Source organism: Bombus fervidus, chromosome 19, assembly GCF_041682495.2.
Source record: "Bombus fervidus isolate BK054 chromosome 19, iyBomFerv1, whole genome shotgun sequence".
Lineage (NCBI taxonomy): Eukaryota > Metazoa > Arthropoda > Insecta > Hymenoptera > Apidae > Bombus > Bombus fervidus.
Genome location: NC_091535.2, coordinates 1,188,735 through 1,210,604, shown reverse-complemented (window position 1 = coordinate 1,210,604; position 21,870 = coordinate 1,188,735). Strand labels below are relative to the sequence as shown.

The window sequence follows — 21,870 nt, the reverse complement described above, 5'->3', positions numbered from 1 at the left end:
AGTTATTTAGCCGGAATTTGAATAATCACGTGGTTCGATAGCTACGAACCTGGCTATCGATCGCTTACCAGAAAAGTGTGTCGACGCGTAGCTGAAAATTTATCAAGTTGTCGTACTTTTCTCCGAGAATTTACGTCGGCGCTGCCGCGCTGGAGGTCGTGTCCTTGGCGGCTCGGAATCGTTACGCGAGATTCGACGCGAGTCAATTTGCGCGAAAGTTTCAGCTCGGTGAAAGTCACGAAAGTCGTTCGAAGAAATTGAAAAAAATTGGAAGGACCTGACCGCGCGAGCCCCGATTCACGAACAGAGGAACGCGATTCGATTTCGGAGGTCACAAGTTCTTGGCAACCGCACGCGATCTCACCACTAGAGCCAACATTTTGGCAAACCACTTCCTCCGCTCGAGCCCGACCGAAGAATTCGTCGTTTAACTCGACTCTATACCACCGACTATGCACGCACAGCAGGCACATCAGCCTCTACTTCAACCACTGTCTCTGGCCATCGTTAGAGAGACGAACCGCGTGTACAACGTTGCATTCCTCTGACGGAACTCGATTTGTATTTCGAGACAGGAATCTTACCTATCGCCGTAATCGTTGTCGACAGAGAACGATGTAACAACTGGTTTCAATGAGCCATCAAATCCACCGATTATCGTATGCTTTTTAAGCATCTGGACAACCAGTTTCGTTCCAACGGACCGATGGAACGTGTTGCGTAGTAGCTTCCTGGATATAGCAAGGTCGTAAAATCGCCCGAGCATCGGAACTTTCGTGCTTTAAGCATTTAGATCGTCAGGAAACCGGGAACGATGCTTTTTTAATTCAAACCTTTGCTGTTTCGCGGAGGTTTTGTTAGTCTTGCTAACGTTATAGTACTCTGCACACTACTGCTGTAAAATTTTATCGTGTCACATTTTTTCACCAATAACATTCTAACGATATCGCACTTCATTTCTACGACGGATATCCTTTACAGTCAGCAGTATATCTTTAATATATCGATGTATTTTTTATCGTCTGTTTGCTTATTTTCGTTTGTTTGCAAGAGCTACGTATTAAAGAACTGTAACGTAAGAAATATAACGACGTTATAAAAAGCACGTTCGAACGTCTGGGCAGGCGAATTGACAGAAACTGGAGAAGGTAAGGGTGCGAAACATCAGTTAGGGTGGCATAAAGTACACTTTAAACATGGTTCAGGGTCTCGCGAAGGTCGTATACGTGATAATATACATTGTATAACAAAGGGCCTTTCGAACAGCTGAATCAGAACGTGATTACGAAAGCATAATATTTGGAGTAATGTCAAACGTTAAGTAATTGTTTCGCAATTGTAAAAGCGTCTAGAATAATCAAACTGTCCACGAACGTGTATTATGTTGGTTGAAACGTGTTGGAGAACTAATGACTCGAAATGTTCTCGGATAGACGTTGAAAGATATTTTCTTTCGAATGTGGAACGCCGTTACGCTGAAGCGTTCTTCGCACTTTGTATGCCATCCGATTCAGGTAATTCGACAAAGTATAAAACGCGAAATTCCACTTTTGTGTTTGGCGAACGAGTCCGTTAATCATAAATATATCTCGCGGACGATACGGCATGATATATTTGCCTGAAAAATTTTATCTCAGCTCGTCTCTCGCATTCCACGTGCACGCGTATTCTTGGTCTTCCTACTCTTCTTCTTTTTCTGTTTATTCTCTAGAAAAAGCCAACGCGAACAAGTTATAATTAAAAGGACAGGTGGAACGCAGTCGCGTACGACAAATGTTTAATCGGAGATTTCTCTCCCAGCTTTCTCGATCGTGATTCCGTGGTGACTCTCAGAAATTGAACGACGAAACTGAGGCTACCATGGCCAAAGAAAAAGGAAAACAGCCGCGAAAGCGGAGGAGCTGAAACAGGGAGAGAGAGAGAGAGAGAGAGAGAGAGAGAGTAACGAAAAGATGCTCCAGATCTATTTTTGCGTCCCGTTCAACTTCGATCCTTGTCTCGCCGCTCTTCTTGGCTGATGAATCTGAAATTTTGAACTAAACTGCTGCTTCGAAATCGCTGACCATCTCTGTATGATTGGGAAGATAACCTCGTTCATGGAAGTGAAATACGCTTAGTAATTCAACATGTGGACTTAAGAACACTCGAAAGTGCTCAGGAATGCTCAGGAATTCTCGCGACAATTTTTATATAACGAGTTTCGAGCTCGATTATCGTCAGATCGTCGCCCATCCGAAGATAAACGAGGCTAACAAACATGTCGTAAGATTCTTCGAAAACAGTCGACAAACGATGGACGATTGCAAAATCCGTTTTATAGTTGGCGGTTTTTCATTTAAGATATATCGGCTTTGTTATCGCTTGCGTTAATGAGTTAGCAAAATCTCGCGTGTAATTAAAACCTGTTACGAACACCGGAAATTTCGAAGCGAATTTGAGCTACAACAGCTGTGTTAATATCGAAGTAAACTTGTTTGTAAACCACTAAATCGTTGGATCATGAATAAAACATGCGAGAAACGTTATTCGCGTTCCGTCTTTCATCGCGGATTTTCTAAACGAAACGACTGCGCTTTGTTATTTCGAATAACGGTTAGTCGCCTTATGAAAACCTTGAAACGAAATCGTCTTTATCTGCTTCCACTATCACGACTACTAACGACTGCATAAGGTGTATTTCATTTCGTCGTTTTTATCAACTTATATATCGTACACGCAAAGCCGCATTGTACGATGTTCGACCATGAAAAATCATCCTTGTAGAAAAGTCGGTGTCGCGTTGAAACCGTAGATCCTAGAACCGGACGATCTATGGCCAGAGAAACTTTTTGCTTCCATCAATTTCACGATTTAGTTTCATAATTCAAGTCCGCGTATCTCGAATAAGACGAGGTCTTGCGTGTTCTCGTAACGCGTGTTACAATTGTGCAAATTTACGCGTCTATACGTGGCCGGCCGAGTCGGACACCGCGGTTTTCGCGTCTAGCCTCGACACTTTCCTTATTTCTAATTCCGTCGACGCGAATAAAATGAAATTGGCCGGGACGCGCCAGCGCCATTCGCTCTCCTTGCAAAACCTATTTGAATTTTACGTAACCCGCTAATTATACAGCCACCTTTGCTGGAATTTTCTCCGTGTATAGTCCGACGTGAACATTTTCCTCATTTCCGAGAAGCTTTATCGAGCTCGTTGATCTAAGACCATTGAATAATTCGGAACACGTATTTAAAAGTCGATCTTTCCTTCCGTCGATCTAGATCGAGAACGGAAAAATGCGAAGACTATGGAATAAGTATCGTGAACGTTTTTTCACGTGAAACTTCGTTACGGACGACCGACGTTCGATAAAGCGAAGGAAACTAGAACAAGGGAACCTAAGGAGCAGGAGATTCTTTTTTCCATATCAAATTTATTATCGCCGTAAAACTCACGACGTCCTTGGAGGCGCATCGGCTTCGATGGAACGCGGTTATTATCGTCGTGGTAATTCCTACGTTTATGCTTGCGGATATAGTTTCAGGACAGTCGGTGGAAATGCAGTAAATAACCGGTAATGACACGCGTGATGACAGACTGCGTTATTACGGACATGCTTCGCGGAAACACAGCAGGTATCGAAATAAGGTCGTTTCACCGCGAATCTCCTTCGATTCGATCGTCCTTTTGTATACGTTCCATTTCCTGTATCATTTTTATTTTTCCTCGATTTTTCTATGCGATAAACTTCGTTTATTCTCTTTATTTTCCTTTGAGATTGTTCGTAGTGTCGTTCAAGTTTTTAATCGGGCTATTCGAAAAGATAGAACTTTAGAATTCCATCGAGAAACGTTTCGTCGCTTATCGCACTGAATTACAAAGTCCGTGGAAATCACGCATTCCACGCTGTCTCGAAACGCAATTTAACTAAAATATACATATGTGAAACGCGAGGGCTTCATGCCTCGGAGAAAGTTCTTACAGCTGCGGTTTATGCACGCGCTTTGACATCGACTGATGAGCCGCAAACAACTCTACTCGTCGGTACATCGAACGTAATAGCATCTTTGACGTAAATTTGCAACGCACCTCGTCGAACGCTGTTCTCTTTGCTCCGTCTTTGATAACTATTTCTATTTAGATACAGTTAAGTACCATCTCAGGTGCAAGAATTCCAAATTACAAAAGATTCAAGCATTTTTGATTTATACGAAGAAGATCGTGGTTTCGTAAATTATTTTTAGTCAGATAGTTGAATTATTTTATTTATTTTCTAAATATGACAAGAGCAAAATTCTCTGAAAGTCGATATAATTGCCAATGAAGATATAAATTAATATTAAAAAACCAGAATTAAAACAATGCAATTTTCTTGATTTAATATTTTATTTTAGCAGCCTTCATCGATCGAGGCGTTTACACCAAAACGATAACCTCTCGACTTTTCAAATAATACTTTTTAAATAACAATGCGATTCGCAGTTTACGAAATCCATTGAATTTCATCGAAAGAAATACGTGGGCGTCCGATCGATCTTATCCCGCTATCCTTATCGCATCGGAGCATTAATCGACTCTGAGTAACGTTGAATTGATTTCAATTGCGCGAGCAAAGGAAAAGAAAAGCGTCGACCACGCGAAATTGATTTAGCGCAGCGCGTAAAACTGTCTCTTGAAGTATCGTTTGCCTCGAATTTAAAATGCGGTTCGCTCGTTGCAATTAACGCATGCAACGTTACGCTAATCGATCTTAACGACGCGCCTTACGGTATTAATACGCTCCGTGATATAATTGTCGCATGACTGGCGCGCCAATTAAGCAAACTTCGAGTCCGTGTATCAAAGTGTTCGATAGCGACGCCGGGATCAAAGCAAAGCGAGTCGTTCGTTCTGGTGTTGGAGCAAATACCGCGAGCACGATATGACAACGGGGATCACGCGTGACCGTACTTTTACCTCTTTGACAACTGTTCCTCCTCTTAAACGTACATAATATGTATAACGTTACGTATGATTTCGATAAAAGATGAACGAAAAGAATTTTTCTTTCGTTTAATGTACAATCCCGTTACGGTGTCGATCCTATAAAGTATAGAGCGTAGAACGTATACACGATGCAGAGCTACAGTCGACCATTATAAATATTAAGCTTAGGGCGAAAGAATTTGTCCACGACCTGGATAACTTAATTGGATAAAGTCCCGGTTCAGTGATCCAGCTAGCCGCTTCTCTTCTCCCCTAAAAAATACCAGTTAATTTCTCCAATTCTCCTAATCGAGTAATTTCACCGCTTCATATATATCTATATTTATTCCTTTCGAGCCACTTACGTAACACACGCTTCCGTTCTCAAAATAATGACATCGTAGGACGGCACAACAGGTCGCAGCGTCGAGCGATCCCGACTTTAATAACACGCAGGTGTGCTTTTTATGGTAAAGCGGTAAGAGATATAGGCGTCGCAAAGGATCGATCGAAGAGACGACGATGGAGCAGGGATTTAAGAGGGGATCGAGAGAGGTTGGAGAGGTCGAAGGTGTCGCGTGCTCGCGCCAGAGACCTTCGTAAGGCCGCGGCGAAGCGACAGGCGAACGATCTGTCGGAAGTAGCCTCTCTTTCACTCCGGTGGCCTCACGTAGCAGATAGAAACGACCGACCTTGCTTGCGAGCGTTCGAAGCCCGCGTTCACCGCGGCATTTCCTTCCTCCGACGAAATAAGAATGCTCGAAGCAGACGAGAAAGCCGGTCACGCCGCGTTGGCCATGGAGTACGAACACTCTCTAATGAGCCTCTGTTACGGGTTCTCGTTCCTCGCTCATTTTCGTTCTACGACCGATTCATTAGCCAGCGAGATACGACCAGGTGGCCGGCCAACGTCCTATCGCGGCTCATTCCCGATTCGCGATTCAGAATCCTCTCTCTTTCCGCGGCCTCCTACGAAAATCGCCGGAAGTTCACGCCACCGCGGCTGCCTTAATTGTGAGCACGATATTTCGAAAGTGACGGAGTTTCTTCGCGTTCTCGCCAGTTCCGTGCTCGATCCTCGATAACCGTGCAAGTTTCGTACGCGTTAGCTCCCGAGGATGATCGAGGGTTTCGCTACCCTAGCAAAGTTCCTTCCAACCATCGAATAAGTAATCGGAAAGTAACGGATTACCCTCCCGTTGACCCAGAAACCGGTCGTAACGTTGGAAACGTCGAGCCAAGCGGCGATATTTGACCGAGGATTATTCAATAGTTTCGCAATGATCGTTACAGCGCGTTGTTTCGTTGAACGCGGCTATTAATGAAACGAAACTAAAATCGTGCGAACGCATCGAAAATGAATACGATTTTTATGCAGGTATGTTAACGACTGTTACGAGTTCGCCTACGATTATATTTAAATCGATCGAACGGGCAGGAAAGTTGAGAAATCTGTCGTTGACTCGTACTGCTCGATCTTGGGAGAAATCTTCGTCGAGCGCGTTGGTATCTCGGAATCTCTCGCCTATCAATTCAATTCTCGCGAAACTTTCATCCCCGTATTTAGAGATAATTGCTAAATAATTCATGCATTATGATCCCGTAAACAACCAATAATCGTAATAATTTCGCGTTTTATCCGACTGACCGAGCGCTCAATTTTCTTTGGATAACTTTTACTTACAAGTGTAAAAGCGAGACTGGAATTTAATAGAAAAAGGTTCGATCCGGCCTGGATAGTTAACGTACTGAAATTTATTGGTTCCGCCGCGAAATAGGCCCGTTTCCGCTTGGCTGCCAAGTAAAATGTCGTTCTTCGGCCAAAATGTTCCGTGACTCTCGGTCTAATCTGGCTGATTGACGAGATTCGAGAGCGAGGAAAATGTTGCGCTACCGCTGGGAAATCTACGTTTATTAGACTCCTGAGTCGTTCCAACGACATGCAAATCCGGCAAGAAGTACGACTGGTTCCACCGTAAAAGTGGCGAAGTTGTCTTGGAAAACCGGTCGTATATTTTACCGTCGATCTTTCGCGCGAACTTTGAAGCAATTCGTAACCGTCGACAACGTAGCGTTTCGATTTTGCACAATGGTAACCGATTCGCGAAATCGTCAGAACACGGTGATCTCGAATTAGTTTTGTAATTTAAAAGCGAATTAAAGGAGTTCCAATAAGAATTCCAATGAAATCGAGCGAGAACGACAGTGCGTACCCTTCGCCAGACTCCAGTTGCCGGTTTCTTTAACCTTTAACGATGTTAATTTTACGCTAAACTTTCCTCGCGTGGCAATTAGCAGTGCTAATTGCCCGGTAATTATACGGATCTACTTTTGTATTCTTTGTCCTTCTCTAAACTTCGTTACAAGCTTGGACAAAAGAATTCTGTTTCACCGTGTTGATCGTAATATACTTGGAAATATGGTTGATCCTAGTGCGATATCGATGTCTAATCTGTGTCATAAATATTCTTGTTAACAAATCGTACTGCAATTTTTCATTTCCTCGCCTAATAAGTATCTCGAACACGCTCCGACGTTGATTCTCTGAAAGACTACGTTACGGTATACGAACGATTCGAAAGGACAGACTGCCCATATTTAATCGATTTCGAAGCAAATCTACGACGTGCAATTTATTGACAAGCTAAAACCATAAAAGGAGATTAAGCTCTTATAGGGAAAGCCGATCGACATTCACGAAGAGAAACTTTTTGTTAAAAAGTGATCGGAAAAAATATTAATATAGAAACTCTGTCAGAGAAAGTGCGTAGCGCGAGGCGAGAAAGAAATTTATCGCGGTGTCTCGCGATCGGTCGTCAGAGAAATCCTCATCGATGCTCGTATCTTGTAATGCGGTGCATCGTCTCCTTCGATTTGTCTTGTTCGATCGATCAACGATTGTACAGCGTCCCTGCTGCGAGATCCCGTGACTATCGCACGACGTTTTTCGAATTCCGAACGACGTTTTTCGAATTCCGAACGACGATTTTTCGCTGAAACTTTGGACGAATGCGCTGCATCACTGGGAAAAAATTGTGAACTTGTAAAGCCTTTCAAGGCACGGCCTTCGAGGCGTACGTTCTTAATTGGTAAATCGCTCTTAATAGAATCGTGGCTTTCCACGAAGTGAGTTAGAACCATTCGCGTCGACAATTTTCTTTGAAATTTTCGAACTTTCTTGTTCACATCGTTAATTCAGTTCAACTATGGCGTGAGCGAATCTATTTCTACATTCATTTCAACGATCTTCTATTTTTCTAGCGAAAATGCTACAAAACAATTTGGAATCTCTATTCTTATTATTTGTAATTTGTAGTTTATACGCAGACGTTTTAATTATCGAAGCTTGTACACACTCGTTGATTTTGGCATTTTCATTCACCACGTAACGATCATCTACTCCGTTCTGTGGCAAATTTCTAACTACGCACATTTCGTAAATTTGTATGAAATATTTTCTACTTTTCGAATTATTTTATTCGTGCTATTTCCATTCTCAGATACTCACGTACTCGAGTGAATCACATCGCTGAAAATAATTCATGGCTCACCTACTTAAGAACTTATCGTTCGCTAAAAGGCCAAAACACTCCACAAGTTCTTTACATAGTATAACGCATCCATTCATCGCTGCTACTTAAATACGCCGCCACCAACTGCATCGCATTACATCATAATTCACATCATAAAAAAGAAGAAGAGAATCGAATGCAGTATTTTTGGCCCGCTTTTTTTTTCTTTTTTTTTTTCAAAATTTCAGCACATCCGAATTTCAAAACTCTCTTGGTGAGCAGCGTTAGCGTTACGTATTCGTGAATTCACAGACCGGGAAAAGGAAGAAAGCGATTTTAGAAAATAATCGAAAGTGTTCTCCGCACGATATAAAAATAAGGCAAAGCAAAAATACTAGTCTCGGTGCAGTGAACTTTTCGTTAAGCGGGCAAGTTCGCGTAAATGCGACCCTACTTGCAGAGTTGACTTTCGTTGGAAACTTCGTCTCACGGCACGCTGCGTAAACTTTGAATTTTCCGAATCGCTCTCGACTCGTTTTAATTGGTGCGTGGATTTTAATTATGTCGAGGTTTTCCCCTTCGTCGACGTACGTCTGCGTATCTGTGATTTCCTTCATCGTGCTATTCGACGCACGTCGAGCGCGAAAGTTGACAAATCGTTGCCTGTTCGAGGGATTGAAAGAGCCACGGATTGGAGAAAATGATGGATGAGCAACGATCCCGATTGTCTTTTTATCTTTAACGCAACAAGGCATCGTTGAAGTTGTCTCGCGCGGAATAGCCGTGATTGCAGAACATTCGCGCGTTCGAGTTATCGTTAATTAACCCGATAATTCGCGCGATTAAGATACCACAAAAATAGCTCATCGTTCATTTCTCATCCGTGGTCACTGCAGCGCAGCTACAAATAGACGCGGTTGACCTTTGTCGGTCTCCCGTTTTACAAACCGGCTCGTTGAATAAAACTATTAAACATCGTGTTTGCCCTTTAATTGCCGTGACGGCCATAATTGCTCGGTAAATTTGCGATCTGGCCGTTATCTCGTTGGTCCTACGGCGGCAATTTAGCGGCAATACGTCATTGGACTTATTAAATCGAGTGAAAAATCAACGCTGTAAATTCGTCGGCTGTTTCATGCTCGAATTAACTTGCCAGATGACGATCTCTCTCGCAGAGGCTCGCACAGGCATCGGTACTTCCTCGGTAATCCAGTCTCCGACAAAGCCGTGCAACGTTAATGCAAGTTCTGCGGTGATAGAGGCCTTTCAGGGGTGCCTTTTCCCGGAAGCCTTTGAATCCTCGAAATCTTCGACGCGCTCTAGCCGTCACTTTTAATCTTTGCAGTCCCTTTTTCTCCATTCGAGGTTCACCGAACTCCAAGAGAGTATGTCGTAAAATGCCGTGCATTTCCTACGCTATATTCCATCCTTTGCATACAACATCGCATAACGTACGGATATTTTTAACCGCACAAATCGAATGACCGACTAATCGTACCAACTTTGTCCATCGGAACATTCAACGTAATTGTCAAACGCAAATTACTTTTCACACGCTGATCACGACGTGTATTGTCATTTATAATTCGTTCTTAATCTATCCATTTACGACAATGTACCTCCTAGTTTTACGGCAGAACTTCCTTCGTACGAATTTCGTTTGTTTGAACGAAATCGTGGTTAGCGTCGATCAAATGAACTTCTACTTGTTGAATCCATTTAGCTGAACGCGAACTAGCATTATACGAACGAAAAGTGGATAACCGATGATGCGGAGAATAAATGGATTTATATTTACAATTATATGAACTATTTGTTCTCCAACAACGTTATACCTACGTACGTTAAAGCGTTTGTCCCGTAAATAAATAAACAAAGAATTAGCGAATTACGGTTCCTCTATGGCGAAATTAAGCTCGGGGCAGTGATTCGTAAGAACGATACTCGTCGATAACCGATGTTCAGGAAAAAGTAGCAAAAGTTTGGAACAGAAAGGGGTCAATAAGAAGTCGATCGATCGACTGTCCCGCTTCTGTCTGGATCGATGCGAAAAAGCACCGGATGAACGAAGAATAGCGGCCTCGAGTCGTGGAAAAAAAGTCGAGCGTTTACAATGTTTGCGCGTGTGGTTGTCGGTAGTCGTTAATCACTCGCGGTACAATAATCACCGCGTGCTTTCTCTGTACATCCGCTAACAATGGAAGTCGAATGCGTGGAGAACACGCAAGGACGAGTCCACGTATACAGCGAGAATTATTTAAACGAACCGGGCCAGCTAATTATTTGGCATTCTCGGCAGCGACTTTCGCGAAACTCGAAAGACAGCTTCTGAAACGCTCGAAACAGTTGCTTTCGACCATCGAGTGAAAACTACTTGGCATAGTTTCGTCGTTGGCAAAAAGACCGCGATGATTCCGAAGGCATTCGGAAATTACCTGATGCTGATCTTCGCTTGTCGCCGTACAGTTACGATAATTTCAATGCTCGAGTAAAAGCGAAGAGCCCGGGATGAGATATTTATAGTCGAGATTGTCTGCACGTCAAGTGGAAAGTCTTAAGTTGTACACGGAGACGTTAAGTATCTGAGTCAAAGTTCCAATTTATTTATCGTGCAAAAATAACGCACGGATATACGCGCGTTCCAAGTTCAAAGTAGAATGCCATAGGTTCGAGTAACAATTTCTAGATATAAAGTACCGAAACGAATATTCTTCCTTCGCGATTCTGGTTCAGATAGCAGATAGCTGCCCGGAATGGTTTTATTAAGACGATGATAAAAGAAAATTATTGCTTGGCGACACGAAACGTGCACTCAGCTAACCTGTTTTCGTGTTTTAATGTATTCATAGGTCAAAACGATAAAGCGAAATTACCGAACTGTAGGATTCAAGCAACGGACGGAAAAAGCGCAGAACTTGTTCCAATTTTTATATTCGTATCAGCAAAGCGTTACCTGCATAATTCGTGCAAAAACGTTAGGAGGTAAAACTACAAAAAATCTAGAAAGAAAAAAACAGAAAATTTGAATTCGAAATTAGACTAGAAACATAAATAAGAATCTATCTATCGCACGATCGATTAAAAATTAGGTTCGTCAGCGTGGTCGTAATTGTGAATTTGATCGGATGGATTTGACGGTCTGTAAAGGCCGAGGCTTTCGACGAGGTGGTTCGAGACAGCTCGTTTTTTTTTATCGAGTCAAGTGTCAGTTCAGTAGCGAGAGTTCGAGGGAGCGACTTCTCGTTAGCTTTGCTTCTTCTTCCGTTCTTTTTCTTCTACGCGAAACACTCGATTTGCAAGCGCTCTGTTTACCCGGCGAGTCCGCGGGTATTCGTCATCGTTTGGCCGCGGCCCAACTAAGCCAGCCACTGCCAAGGAATCCTGGCCAGATTCCCTTTAGATATTCTCGATTTTTTATCTTGCGGAATTTCCACCTCGTGCCGCTCCTCGTATTCGTTTTCCCTTGATCGAATTTCCCACCGGTTTCCGTGGCCCGTTTCTCGCTATCCATCTTTGAATCGATCGATCCCTGTCAACCATCGATTAACGCTCCAATTCGCGTGCCATGCAACGTCGAGTTTTTCGATAACTGTAAACGACGAGTGGCGCCAAGTCGCGCAAACACGACTGGCGTGTCTTTCGTTGATTTGTTCGCGGCGTTACACGGAATCGTGATAGCGCGGGAATTCGTAAAAGTGCGAGAAACGACGAGGCAAAGAGGTGTCCATTAGCAGAGTCGCTCGAAGAGCAAATTAAGACCGGAAACAGAGCGATATCGTGCACGCGAATTCGTAGCCCCGCGTCGCGCGTTCCGCCCCTCGAGCCGATTCGAAGATTCGAGGCTTCCACGGTGACGGCGTCGTTGTAACGACATTCCGACGCGGTACCGTCGCGATTATAATCTCCTTGCAGTCGTTTTGACACTGATACCGCGACTGCCTCTCACTGTTGACCCGTTTATTTGCAGTGAAAGAGAGATTAAATCATCTTCCCCTTTCTCACTCTCCTCTTCCTGTTTTTCCCGTTCTCTCGAGAGAGTTTAAAGACGCAAGATGCTGCTGCGCGTTCCTTGCGATTGATATCTCGAAAAGTGGCATCTCATCCTAATTAAGATCACTCGTAGAAGTAGCTGTTTTCCATCGTTCAATGATCCTTCGGATACACTTTTGCTTTTAAATTCTTCTACTCTCTGTTTATTATGCATACCTGCTTCTCTGGTATATCGTTTTCTCGTAGTAACGCAACGTGTTTGCACCTATGAATGAATAAGCGAATGATCGAATAAACGTATAAATATATTCAAATGATATCACTTAAGGCATCCTTGCACGGTGATTGATCCTCGTACGCGATTCACAGCGTATATCTATGTAGTTGGATCCTCTGTGGTTGTAGAAGCTGTTGTACGACCGTGCCACGTTCCTGCTACGTCGCGTCTCATTAATACGTTTCTGCCTCGTGAGAATCGACTTGACGTTCTCTCACGCGCTCCTCGAGCTGTGAAAACGTGGTACACACAGATATCGTTATACGATTGGGAACGGCGAACGCCGCACTTGATATCGCACCTCGTCGTTCGCGGGAACGCTTAATTACAGTGTAATATGCATCGAGATAATTTTCTTGTCCGCGGTGGAAACGCACGGAACGATCGAGGTACGAGAAAGTCTCGTTGCGAGTTTCGACCCATCGCGAAAACTTCGCGAAAAACATCCCTATTAACAGAGCTATCAATTAGCCGAGCTATCGGTTAACTCGACCGAACGAAGCCCTCGTTTCACACTCGTACGATCCGTACTTACCACCGGTTTCTTCTTCTAGTTGGACATTCGGCTTTCTAAAATTACCTTTACGCAATGCAGACATTCCAAAGCATCGGCGACCTATCGCGATACGATCGAGAACTATTCGTCCAAAGTCGTATCTCTCTCGGAAGTGACTCGGATTAGACTGTGTTTATAGCAGATGCGTGTTCTCACCAATAGGTCAGAACGATCAAATGGTCAAGAACCACACGCAACAAACATAAGACGTTCACGTTTGTCGATTTTCCAATTTCGATACGACGGCTAAAAAGCAGCACGTATTCCAATCTGTTTGCATAGCTGGGAAGCAGACTTGTTGTGTCCAAAAATTCGAACCTTTTAGGAAGATTTCTTGAAGATTTATAAATCTACGAAATTTCGTAACAAACCAATAGCGTTACGGCAGTCAATATTTTTGAAGTTGGTTACGTCGAAGAAAATAACAGAGATATACGCATATTCAGTGCCAAGATCAAACAACAAGAAAGAAATCGATAATATAAAATTCGTTGAAATTCAACTATAGTCAACTTTAAGATTGTCTCTCTTTAAAGCACGAAGAGTGTGACTTATTATGTTTTTTTTATATATTAATTTTATACGTATCTTAATCTTACATATAGCATGTATTGGGTTAGTGCCCGATGTCGATAAATGTCACAAAATTATTTACGACTCTGGCTAACATCTGTTATTGCATGTGCAAACTTCATAGCGGATAAAAAGAGTCATATTCAATCATTATTTCAACAGTAGACTTTTATCTCCTGACAGTTTTTGCTTTGTAAAAAAAAAGATTTGAAAAATGAGCGAGGGAAAGATTCATTTGCTTCGTGTCATGCTCTACGAATCCCGGAAAGGTGTAACGGTGGGAATTCCTGTAAAAAACATTCAGGACGTTTACCAAGACCGTGCACCAGTTCTTCGTAGAATAAAGAAGTTTCTCTACGAGTTCCTCGGTTAAAATTCGTGGATTATTTTGCAATAAATTAAGCGCTACGTCTAGATTTTGCTAGCCATTGTTGTTTTATTACACCGACAGCCGGTGTACGATCTTGGTAAACGTGCTGAATGTTTTTTTACAGTTACACCTTTGCGGAATTCGCGAGCATGACACCACGCAAACGGATCTTTTCTCCGCTCATTTTCGCCATTTATCGCCATTTTTATCCGCTATGAAGTTCGCACATACAACAACGGATGTTAGCAGACTTGCAAATAATATAATAACATCTATTGGAATGGAGCATGAACTTTTGCACTGACCCAATATTACAAGTATATGCATTTCAATCTGCGAACGTGTTACTCGCCGATACAAGCATTCACTGCATCCATAACTTTACAGTTTCGATCTAACTGTTTGCGTACTTTGAGCACTTCCAGTAACGATAAATGTCATGTTTCATAACGTTACGAGTAACCGCCAGATACATCAGAAAACGCTTAAACGGTTCAAGGGTTCGACGCATAACGTTTCACGACGGCGTAGAAAATTGTGTTCAACATCTGTGTACCCGGTTTCCAGGTTACCCACAAAGTGACGAGTCAAGTGATGGTCCTGAAGATGAACCAGCTGCCTGCGAATAGGCCAAACATGCTGAAAGAAGTTCAACTGATGAACAAGCTCAGCCATCCGAACATACTCAGGTAAGTCGAATCGAAGTCCGGTTCACTTTTACGCTGGAGAAACTCGGCCGACCATAACGAAGAAAATCAGCCCCCTCGCTTCGCGCCGAATTTTCTCTGTCCTCGCTCGAGAAACCAGTCAGCGAACGATTAATTAAGGAATAAGCGCGAGAGACGGTCCATCTGACGCGCGGCGAGTCACGCGTGCCGTTCGCTTTCTTCGCCGGTAGTTTTAAATTAAAACGGGGCGAGTTGTCGCGCGAATCGCGATGGAAATAGAAACTAGTTGGATAGAACGTCGAAATGGAAACGTCCGGCATATTCGTTAGTCGTAGCAATTAAGGCGACGACGTTTTTTTCTTCTATCGGTCGGCTCGAATTTATTTTCGAACAGATACTACGTACACATAGGCGGCGTGTATCAGGCTTAAGGAGAAAATAGCGTATCGATGTCACAGCTGGAGCTCGGTCGAAGGAATATCGTTTAAAACGAGAGAAATCTCGAAACGGACTAATTTTTTATTCTCCTACGTGACGATTGGATCTCGATTATGGAAACAAATAAGCAACTGGTAATTTAAGTCTCACGTATCGACGATGCTAGTTTCACTGTTGCGCTTGGAAGTTTCCAATCACTCTCCCTCGGAATACAGAATTGCAACGAAGTTGTAGTCGTCGACTACGAGCGACGACCGAATATCTACTCCATTTCTATACCTTTTATACGTTCATTCTATTATCAGCAAAATTCAACGTTCGGACGTCTGAATAGAGAAACTTGGGCAAAATATTGACTAAGATCTCGGCTAAAATCTTTCCGGTAAAGTAACGAAGATGGTGCGTATTTGTTTATCTTCTTCGTAGGATTTCATCTCGTAAAGCAGTCAGTTCCCACGCGAAGAAGCAACGTCCCTTCGAAATGGATCGTTGCTGGTTGACGCAACCGGGTGACTACGGAGCTAACGTTAAAAGAGTTTCGCGGTTTGCAAGTTACGAGTTATGACATAATGGCAGCGGGTACCGCTGTTCCGCGCCACTCTGCGCCGCGCCGCTTCTCGCGGCTAGACGCGCCGCATCCGCGGCGACAACGCATTCCAACGATATAAACGGCTTGGCCCAGATTCGGCTGTGTGTGTTTATCCCGCGTGGCTAGTGGATCTTATTTCTGGCATTTCTCTCGTTGAAGGCTGCGAAAACCGCGAGCATCGTCGGGACGTGTCTTTTCATCGAGAGTGAGCCAGCTTGATGGAAAAAGAGAAGGGACGGAGAATAATCTTTGATACGCGAATTTCGTAATTCTTGGAACGATACGACGCGCCAGGTGTACACATTTCGTTTCAAGGAATATGGATGAATGAAATCGGTCGATAATCTCGAGATATGTACAATGTACATACATATCGCGTGTTTGGTTTTGTTAAGAGCGAGACCAAGATTTACTACTAACGCCACACTCGCGTCAATCGATCGGTCGTTTCTTCGAATATTCCGCGCCAACTGCCAGAAACGTGTTCGTGAATAACTAGCTTGTCCGAGCCGGTCCAAAATTTTGCTTCTCGAAACGCTGCAGATAATTCCCGATCCAAATTTTATTACATGTTCCCAATATTTTTGTCCCACACACACACACACACATATATATCTATGTCGGAGATGAAGGGACGCCGGAGCCTTTCTTTCGGAATATTTGGGAAGGTCCCCGATACTTTAGTCCAGACTTTTTATTATAGTCGTTAAACACTAAAATTGAGAAATAGCTGTTTATGAGTCAAGTCAATTACGATTATCCGAGATTTATGACAGTGGGCTTGGGCTCGAAGTGACATAATGGGTCACTGAACATAGCCACGGTCACGGCAGGGACGTGTACCTAACAGATCTATAAAGTAATTAAATAACTCTCCTTAAAAACAGGGATTGACCTGAGGAATACGGAGAGTATAGGGCAGCTCCACTTGGACTGAAATTTCAATTCTATAAGTTCGACTAGTACAGAGAACGCTTGTCATCCCGTTGACCGTGTGTTCGTTATCGAACCTAAATTCATCTTCATAGATATCACGATCTCTTAATCATCGACATCATTTGTTAACGTTTGTGATACATTCCCATAAATAAAACAACTCGCAGCAAGACTCATTACGCGCCCCGTTTTCTAAAGACATCACGACATATATATATATATTTTTTTTTTTTCTTGATATTTCCGTTGAAAAGTCAATTTAAAGTTATGTCCAGATCGTTAGAAAACGTGTTTTACTGTAACGTCCAACTAGCGCAATTGAATATTGGTGTAAATCACTGATCTATTACCGTTTTATGAAGTAGTATACGGATTTATTGTTATAAAAAAATCATGATATCTTCTTGTGTTATGAAAATGTATTACAACGATGAATAAAATTATAACTTACGTTTTTTAGTCGTGAAAGTAAAGGAGTGATACCGTTAAAAGTTTAAACACATGACTGTATTTAAAATCTGTTATTTACGCCATTATTGACTTTTAGCCAATTATTATAGATCTTAATCCGTAAGATCCGAACAAAGACCTTCGCGTTTCTTTGATTCTTAGTCATTTTCATTGATAATTTCTTTACAAATAAGAATAGAAATCGTAAATAGCAATTAAAAAAGACATAAAAAGTTGTAAGCGTTCTTTTTCATTCGTAATTCTGTTGCTAAGCATTATTCTTAGTACGTTTTTTAAGATAACATCCGGTATTGTGTACATCGATACTACGGATAATGTTAGTGCGATAATATTTGTAAGAATTTCGTGTAATCTTATCGGAACATTAAGACGTATCGGCGTGTATCTGAGTAGTTTCGCCGAAGAACACGAGCACTGCCGTGGTCGTGGACATGATCGATAGTAGCACGAAGCTGGCCATGAAGTGAAAAATCATGCTACCCAGTGACACCATCGACGTGACGTGATTTGCGAGCGAGCGTGCGTGCGAATCGAATCGCGTCGATAGTCGCACATGCTGCGGAGTTTCGATCATTCTATCGGGGATATTGCGATAACCGGTGGTAGAAGCAAATTGACCGGTAATTTATCGCGGTTCGCACGCGCGAGGTCGCACACATATACGAAGATACGGTTCTGATTGTTAACGTCCGATCATTGTTACGATAAACTCGATATAGGCCGCAACAACGTCCCGCCGATTTTTATAACTCGATATGATATACAGCCTATTCGCCCAAAAATCAGAACTTTGAATCGAACATCGAAGCGAAGACAGAAACAACCCGACGAGATCGTCTTTCTTTTTTCTTGTACACGAACAACTAGGTATCACAGTTGATTAACTATCATCGTCACAGCATAACAGTTTACTTTTTAAGTCTTGGAACTATACAATTTTTGACGTAAATGATTGCGATACCGTGCTATACTCGATTGAAGCGAATTGGACGTTCTAGCTATCTAAAGATCTTTCGTCCAAACCTTATTAACTAGTCAAGTGCGATTTCTTTCCCGAACCAGGGACGATAGTTTATCCTAAACCCAGTATACTTCAATGTTCTATTTATATGCAATTTATGTTACACCTAACTAAATATCGTGCAGGATATATTCATTATTAAAGATGTTAGAAACTTTCAAAACAAACTGATACTTGGTAATGTATTTACTTCGATGTAATGGTGTTTACAAATCGACCGGTATCCTTATCGAGATACACTTTGTAGCTCGATAAGGATCGCGAGTTTCTCGCCGTTTCCAGATACTGCTCGATTCACGCACACGAATTACAAGGATCCTAGACTCATCGCGAGATAACGTCGTGTCAATGGAACGAATTATCGGTCGCTAATTGGCGTTTATCACGACATTTACTTACGCTCGTTAAGCTTATGACATTTCGATGCGATGCATCGACCTAACGAACCTCGACTCTGACCTAATCAATTCGGTGCCACCTACGGAGTAATCTAATCTCTGACAAGAATCGTTGAGTCGAACGCGACAGGCGTGCGTTTCCTATAGCGTCGATTACTATCGCTCTATCGCGGACTTGCCGTTAAATCAGATTTATAAAGCTCGCGATAATTCGCCTCTGCCGAAGACACGTGCGATGTATCGACAGGTAGACCGTATTTCGAATATCCTTTCTATCGGACCGGTAAAACCCACCGAATGACGTATCGAGCAAGGAGGAAGTTCTAGATTGTTCGTAATAGTATCAGGTTTTCACTGGTTTAACCCTTGTGTGTAGGCAACCAAAATGGTCACGGTTGATGAGCAACGCGTTCTATTTCGATAGATCAAACACGTAGCGATAATTTTACTTTCATACATTCTCAGAACTTTGGACTTTTCCTTTCTACGATACAACAAATGCTTTATAATATAATATTGTTCCAAATGATTTGGACAAAAAGATTACTTCTAGTTACGATACAATTCCACGCTAATGTTGACTACGAGGTGCGTTTAAAAAGTAACGAGACCGGTCCTGTCAAAATGTTTGTGTCGTTTAACGAAAAATCTACGTTATCCCTTTCAAAATTGTCCTCTTGAGAAGGCGGTACTCCTATTCTTTCTTATATCGAGTTCTTCTATCGAAACTACTTTCGATTTGTCGGTTACAACCTTTTGGATGTTGTCCACGGTTCCAAAATTACGTCCTTCGAGATGGCTTTTAATTTTTTAAAAAAAAGATTATATGGACTCGTGTCTGAAGATCGTGGATACTGTAGAATCACAAAGATATGTTTGTTGACCAAAGTTTTGGTTTACGGAGAGTGCAACGCAAGGCACTGCTCGATATGTCGTTGTTCCATTTCCGTAACGCGTTACTAAAACAAGTTGCGAAATCGCTCGTGCCGGTTGAATCGAATTTGAAATTGATATCGAAGGCAGAATAGAGATATTACGTCTCGAATAGCATCGAAATCTACTTCATTACCGTTCGGACACACCGCGTACTCCCATTCGCACGTATTCGTACCGTTCTTTATCGTTAAGACATGGATCGACGTAGAAACGTCCGCAGCAGCTTTGCGATATTTCGAGGGAATTTATAAATGGACATTCGGTTGGCCGTACAAGGGTTAAAAAAGGAATCGTAGTTCGTAGAATATTCGTGGAAATCGACGCGCGCGTGCACCCGACAGAAATTATAGTCGTAATGGTGAGATCGAACGGCATATATTTGATAAAGCCAATTAAAGGTAATGAGAAGTAAGCACGTTTTAGGAAACGCTTTCTCGTCTAACGCGGAAAAGCTTTTTCGATCGATTTGAATTTTCCGGTTCCACAGCTGGAGCGGAAAATCAAGCAATTCTCGCCTTGTGTTTGACCACGTTTCGAGGCAAAAGAAGAAACTCCGACGTTCGTCGGGTGGCAATAGACTATCGCGCCAAGTGTCAAATCGATACTCCCTAATCGCCTTACGTTCCTTCGCAAACGCGAAAACATCGACTGCGACGATATAATTCGTCGAAAAGTTTTACGCGTTTCTTTGAAAAAGCTGATAATTAGGTGTTACCCGCGTGAAACTTATCAGATAATTCGCTTTAGATATTATACTAAATTGCAAGATTATGTCGCTGATTTATAGGCATTAGTAACGCAGAACCTTTCTTTCAAAACATGTCGATCTTTTCTTCGTCTTGATCCTCGAGACGATTCGTTCCACTTATAAACGCAATAATAATTTGTACGGAGATTATCTTCATTTTTCCTGCATGAAAATTATTCCTACGCTCTTTACGCAATACATAATATCGAAAGATTATTAATAACAAGCAATAACATTAAACTGTACTGGAATTTTTGAACAACGTATGTGCGGCTGAATAAAATCGTTAACTCATTCGCACGATACTCTGGATCTATCTAAAACGATAAATTATTTGTGTAACCATAGTATTATTCGTGCAATGTGATTATCTCTGGTTAATTATTGACATTGGTCGCATACTTCGTTCTTCCTTAGTTTTGCTTTACTGTTAGTTACAAATTACGACTTCAGACAAAGCAAACAAACTACCGACGAGGTGCACATTAGATAGATAATGTTAATGAATTTAACGAGGCTGTAAACGTATGTCGGTTGATTCTGTTGCAAACGAAATACCAATGGATATAGAAAAGCGTACTCAAATATTTTTATACTTCGAACAAAACCTGTCGGGTGATACGCGCAAGTTTCCATTTTTGTGTTTTCTTTCATATCGCAGCATCCCGTTCGATTCGAGCTACAATAAAAACATCACAGATCAGAATGCCCATATTTCGGTGTCGTTTTTCACGAGAAACAATTGTTTCTCCCTGCTCGTCAGCGGATTTCGCGTCGACGTGTTTTATTCGGAGTGTTTCGTCGATCGTTGGACGATAGTCGCGTGCACATCTGGGTCGTAGACCTTCGTCCTGCGTTGTCCTCGCCCGATACACGAAGGTCGCGATCTTTATAGGGAAAGATGAGTAACGAGCGAAACGACTTTGCGCTTCGTGCGCGGATTGATAAAGAGAGCCGCACCGCGGCCGCGACTCGCTTGGTAATTAAACCTCGTTCTCTGAACGCAAGAAAAATTCACCTCGCCGCCTTTGGTTCTTTGGCCTTTCCGCGTAAGGACAGAGAAAACGTAGCGAAGCTCGGCACCGAAAAACTCAGCTCCAACTTGAATCGCCATTAGGACGAATGAGCGCAGAATCAGCCGCGTGGTGGTAGATTTTAAAGTACATTTCAAAGTGCTCTTCCCTCCGTTACACGCGCTATCCTCGTAACAAGTCTCGTAAATAGAGAATAGAGGAAAACCGAGAAACATTTTGCCACGAACCAATCTCGTGTACGATAATTATAATAATAGTAACAACGTTGATAATTATGCAGCTAGGAAAATAGTACGCGCGGTGCCCGGAACGTAAAGAGTAAATTGAATAAAACCTGGAGCCTGAGAAACACCATCTGACACGAGTACACCAGCTACTCGTCCGTTTTCCCCATCTTCGTTCTCACTGTTT

General features: G+C 42.4%; 1 protein-coding gene across 3 annotated transcripts in view; it reads left to right on the top strand.

The window, feature by feature from the left end:
• Nucleotides 1-21,870, top strand: part of Cdi (serine/threonine kinase) — an 80,169-nt gene that overhangs the window by 52,848 nt on the left and 5,451 nt on the right. For all 3 annotated transcript variants that reach the window (XM_072021404.1, XM_072021402.1, XM_072021403.1), the window contains exon 3: nt 14,788-14,909. In XM_072021404.1, coding sequence (XP_071877505.1) covers nt 14,788-14,909 — 122 coding nt within the window. The remainder of the gene's footprint in view (nt 1-14,787; nt 14,910-21,870) is intronic.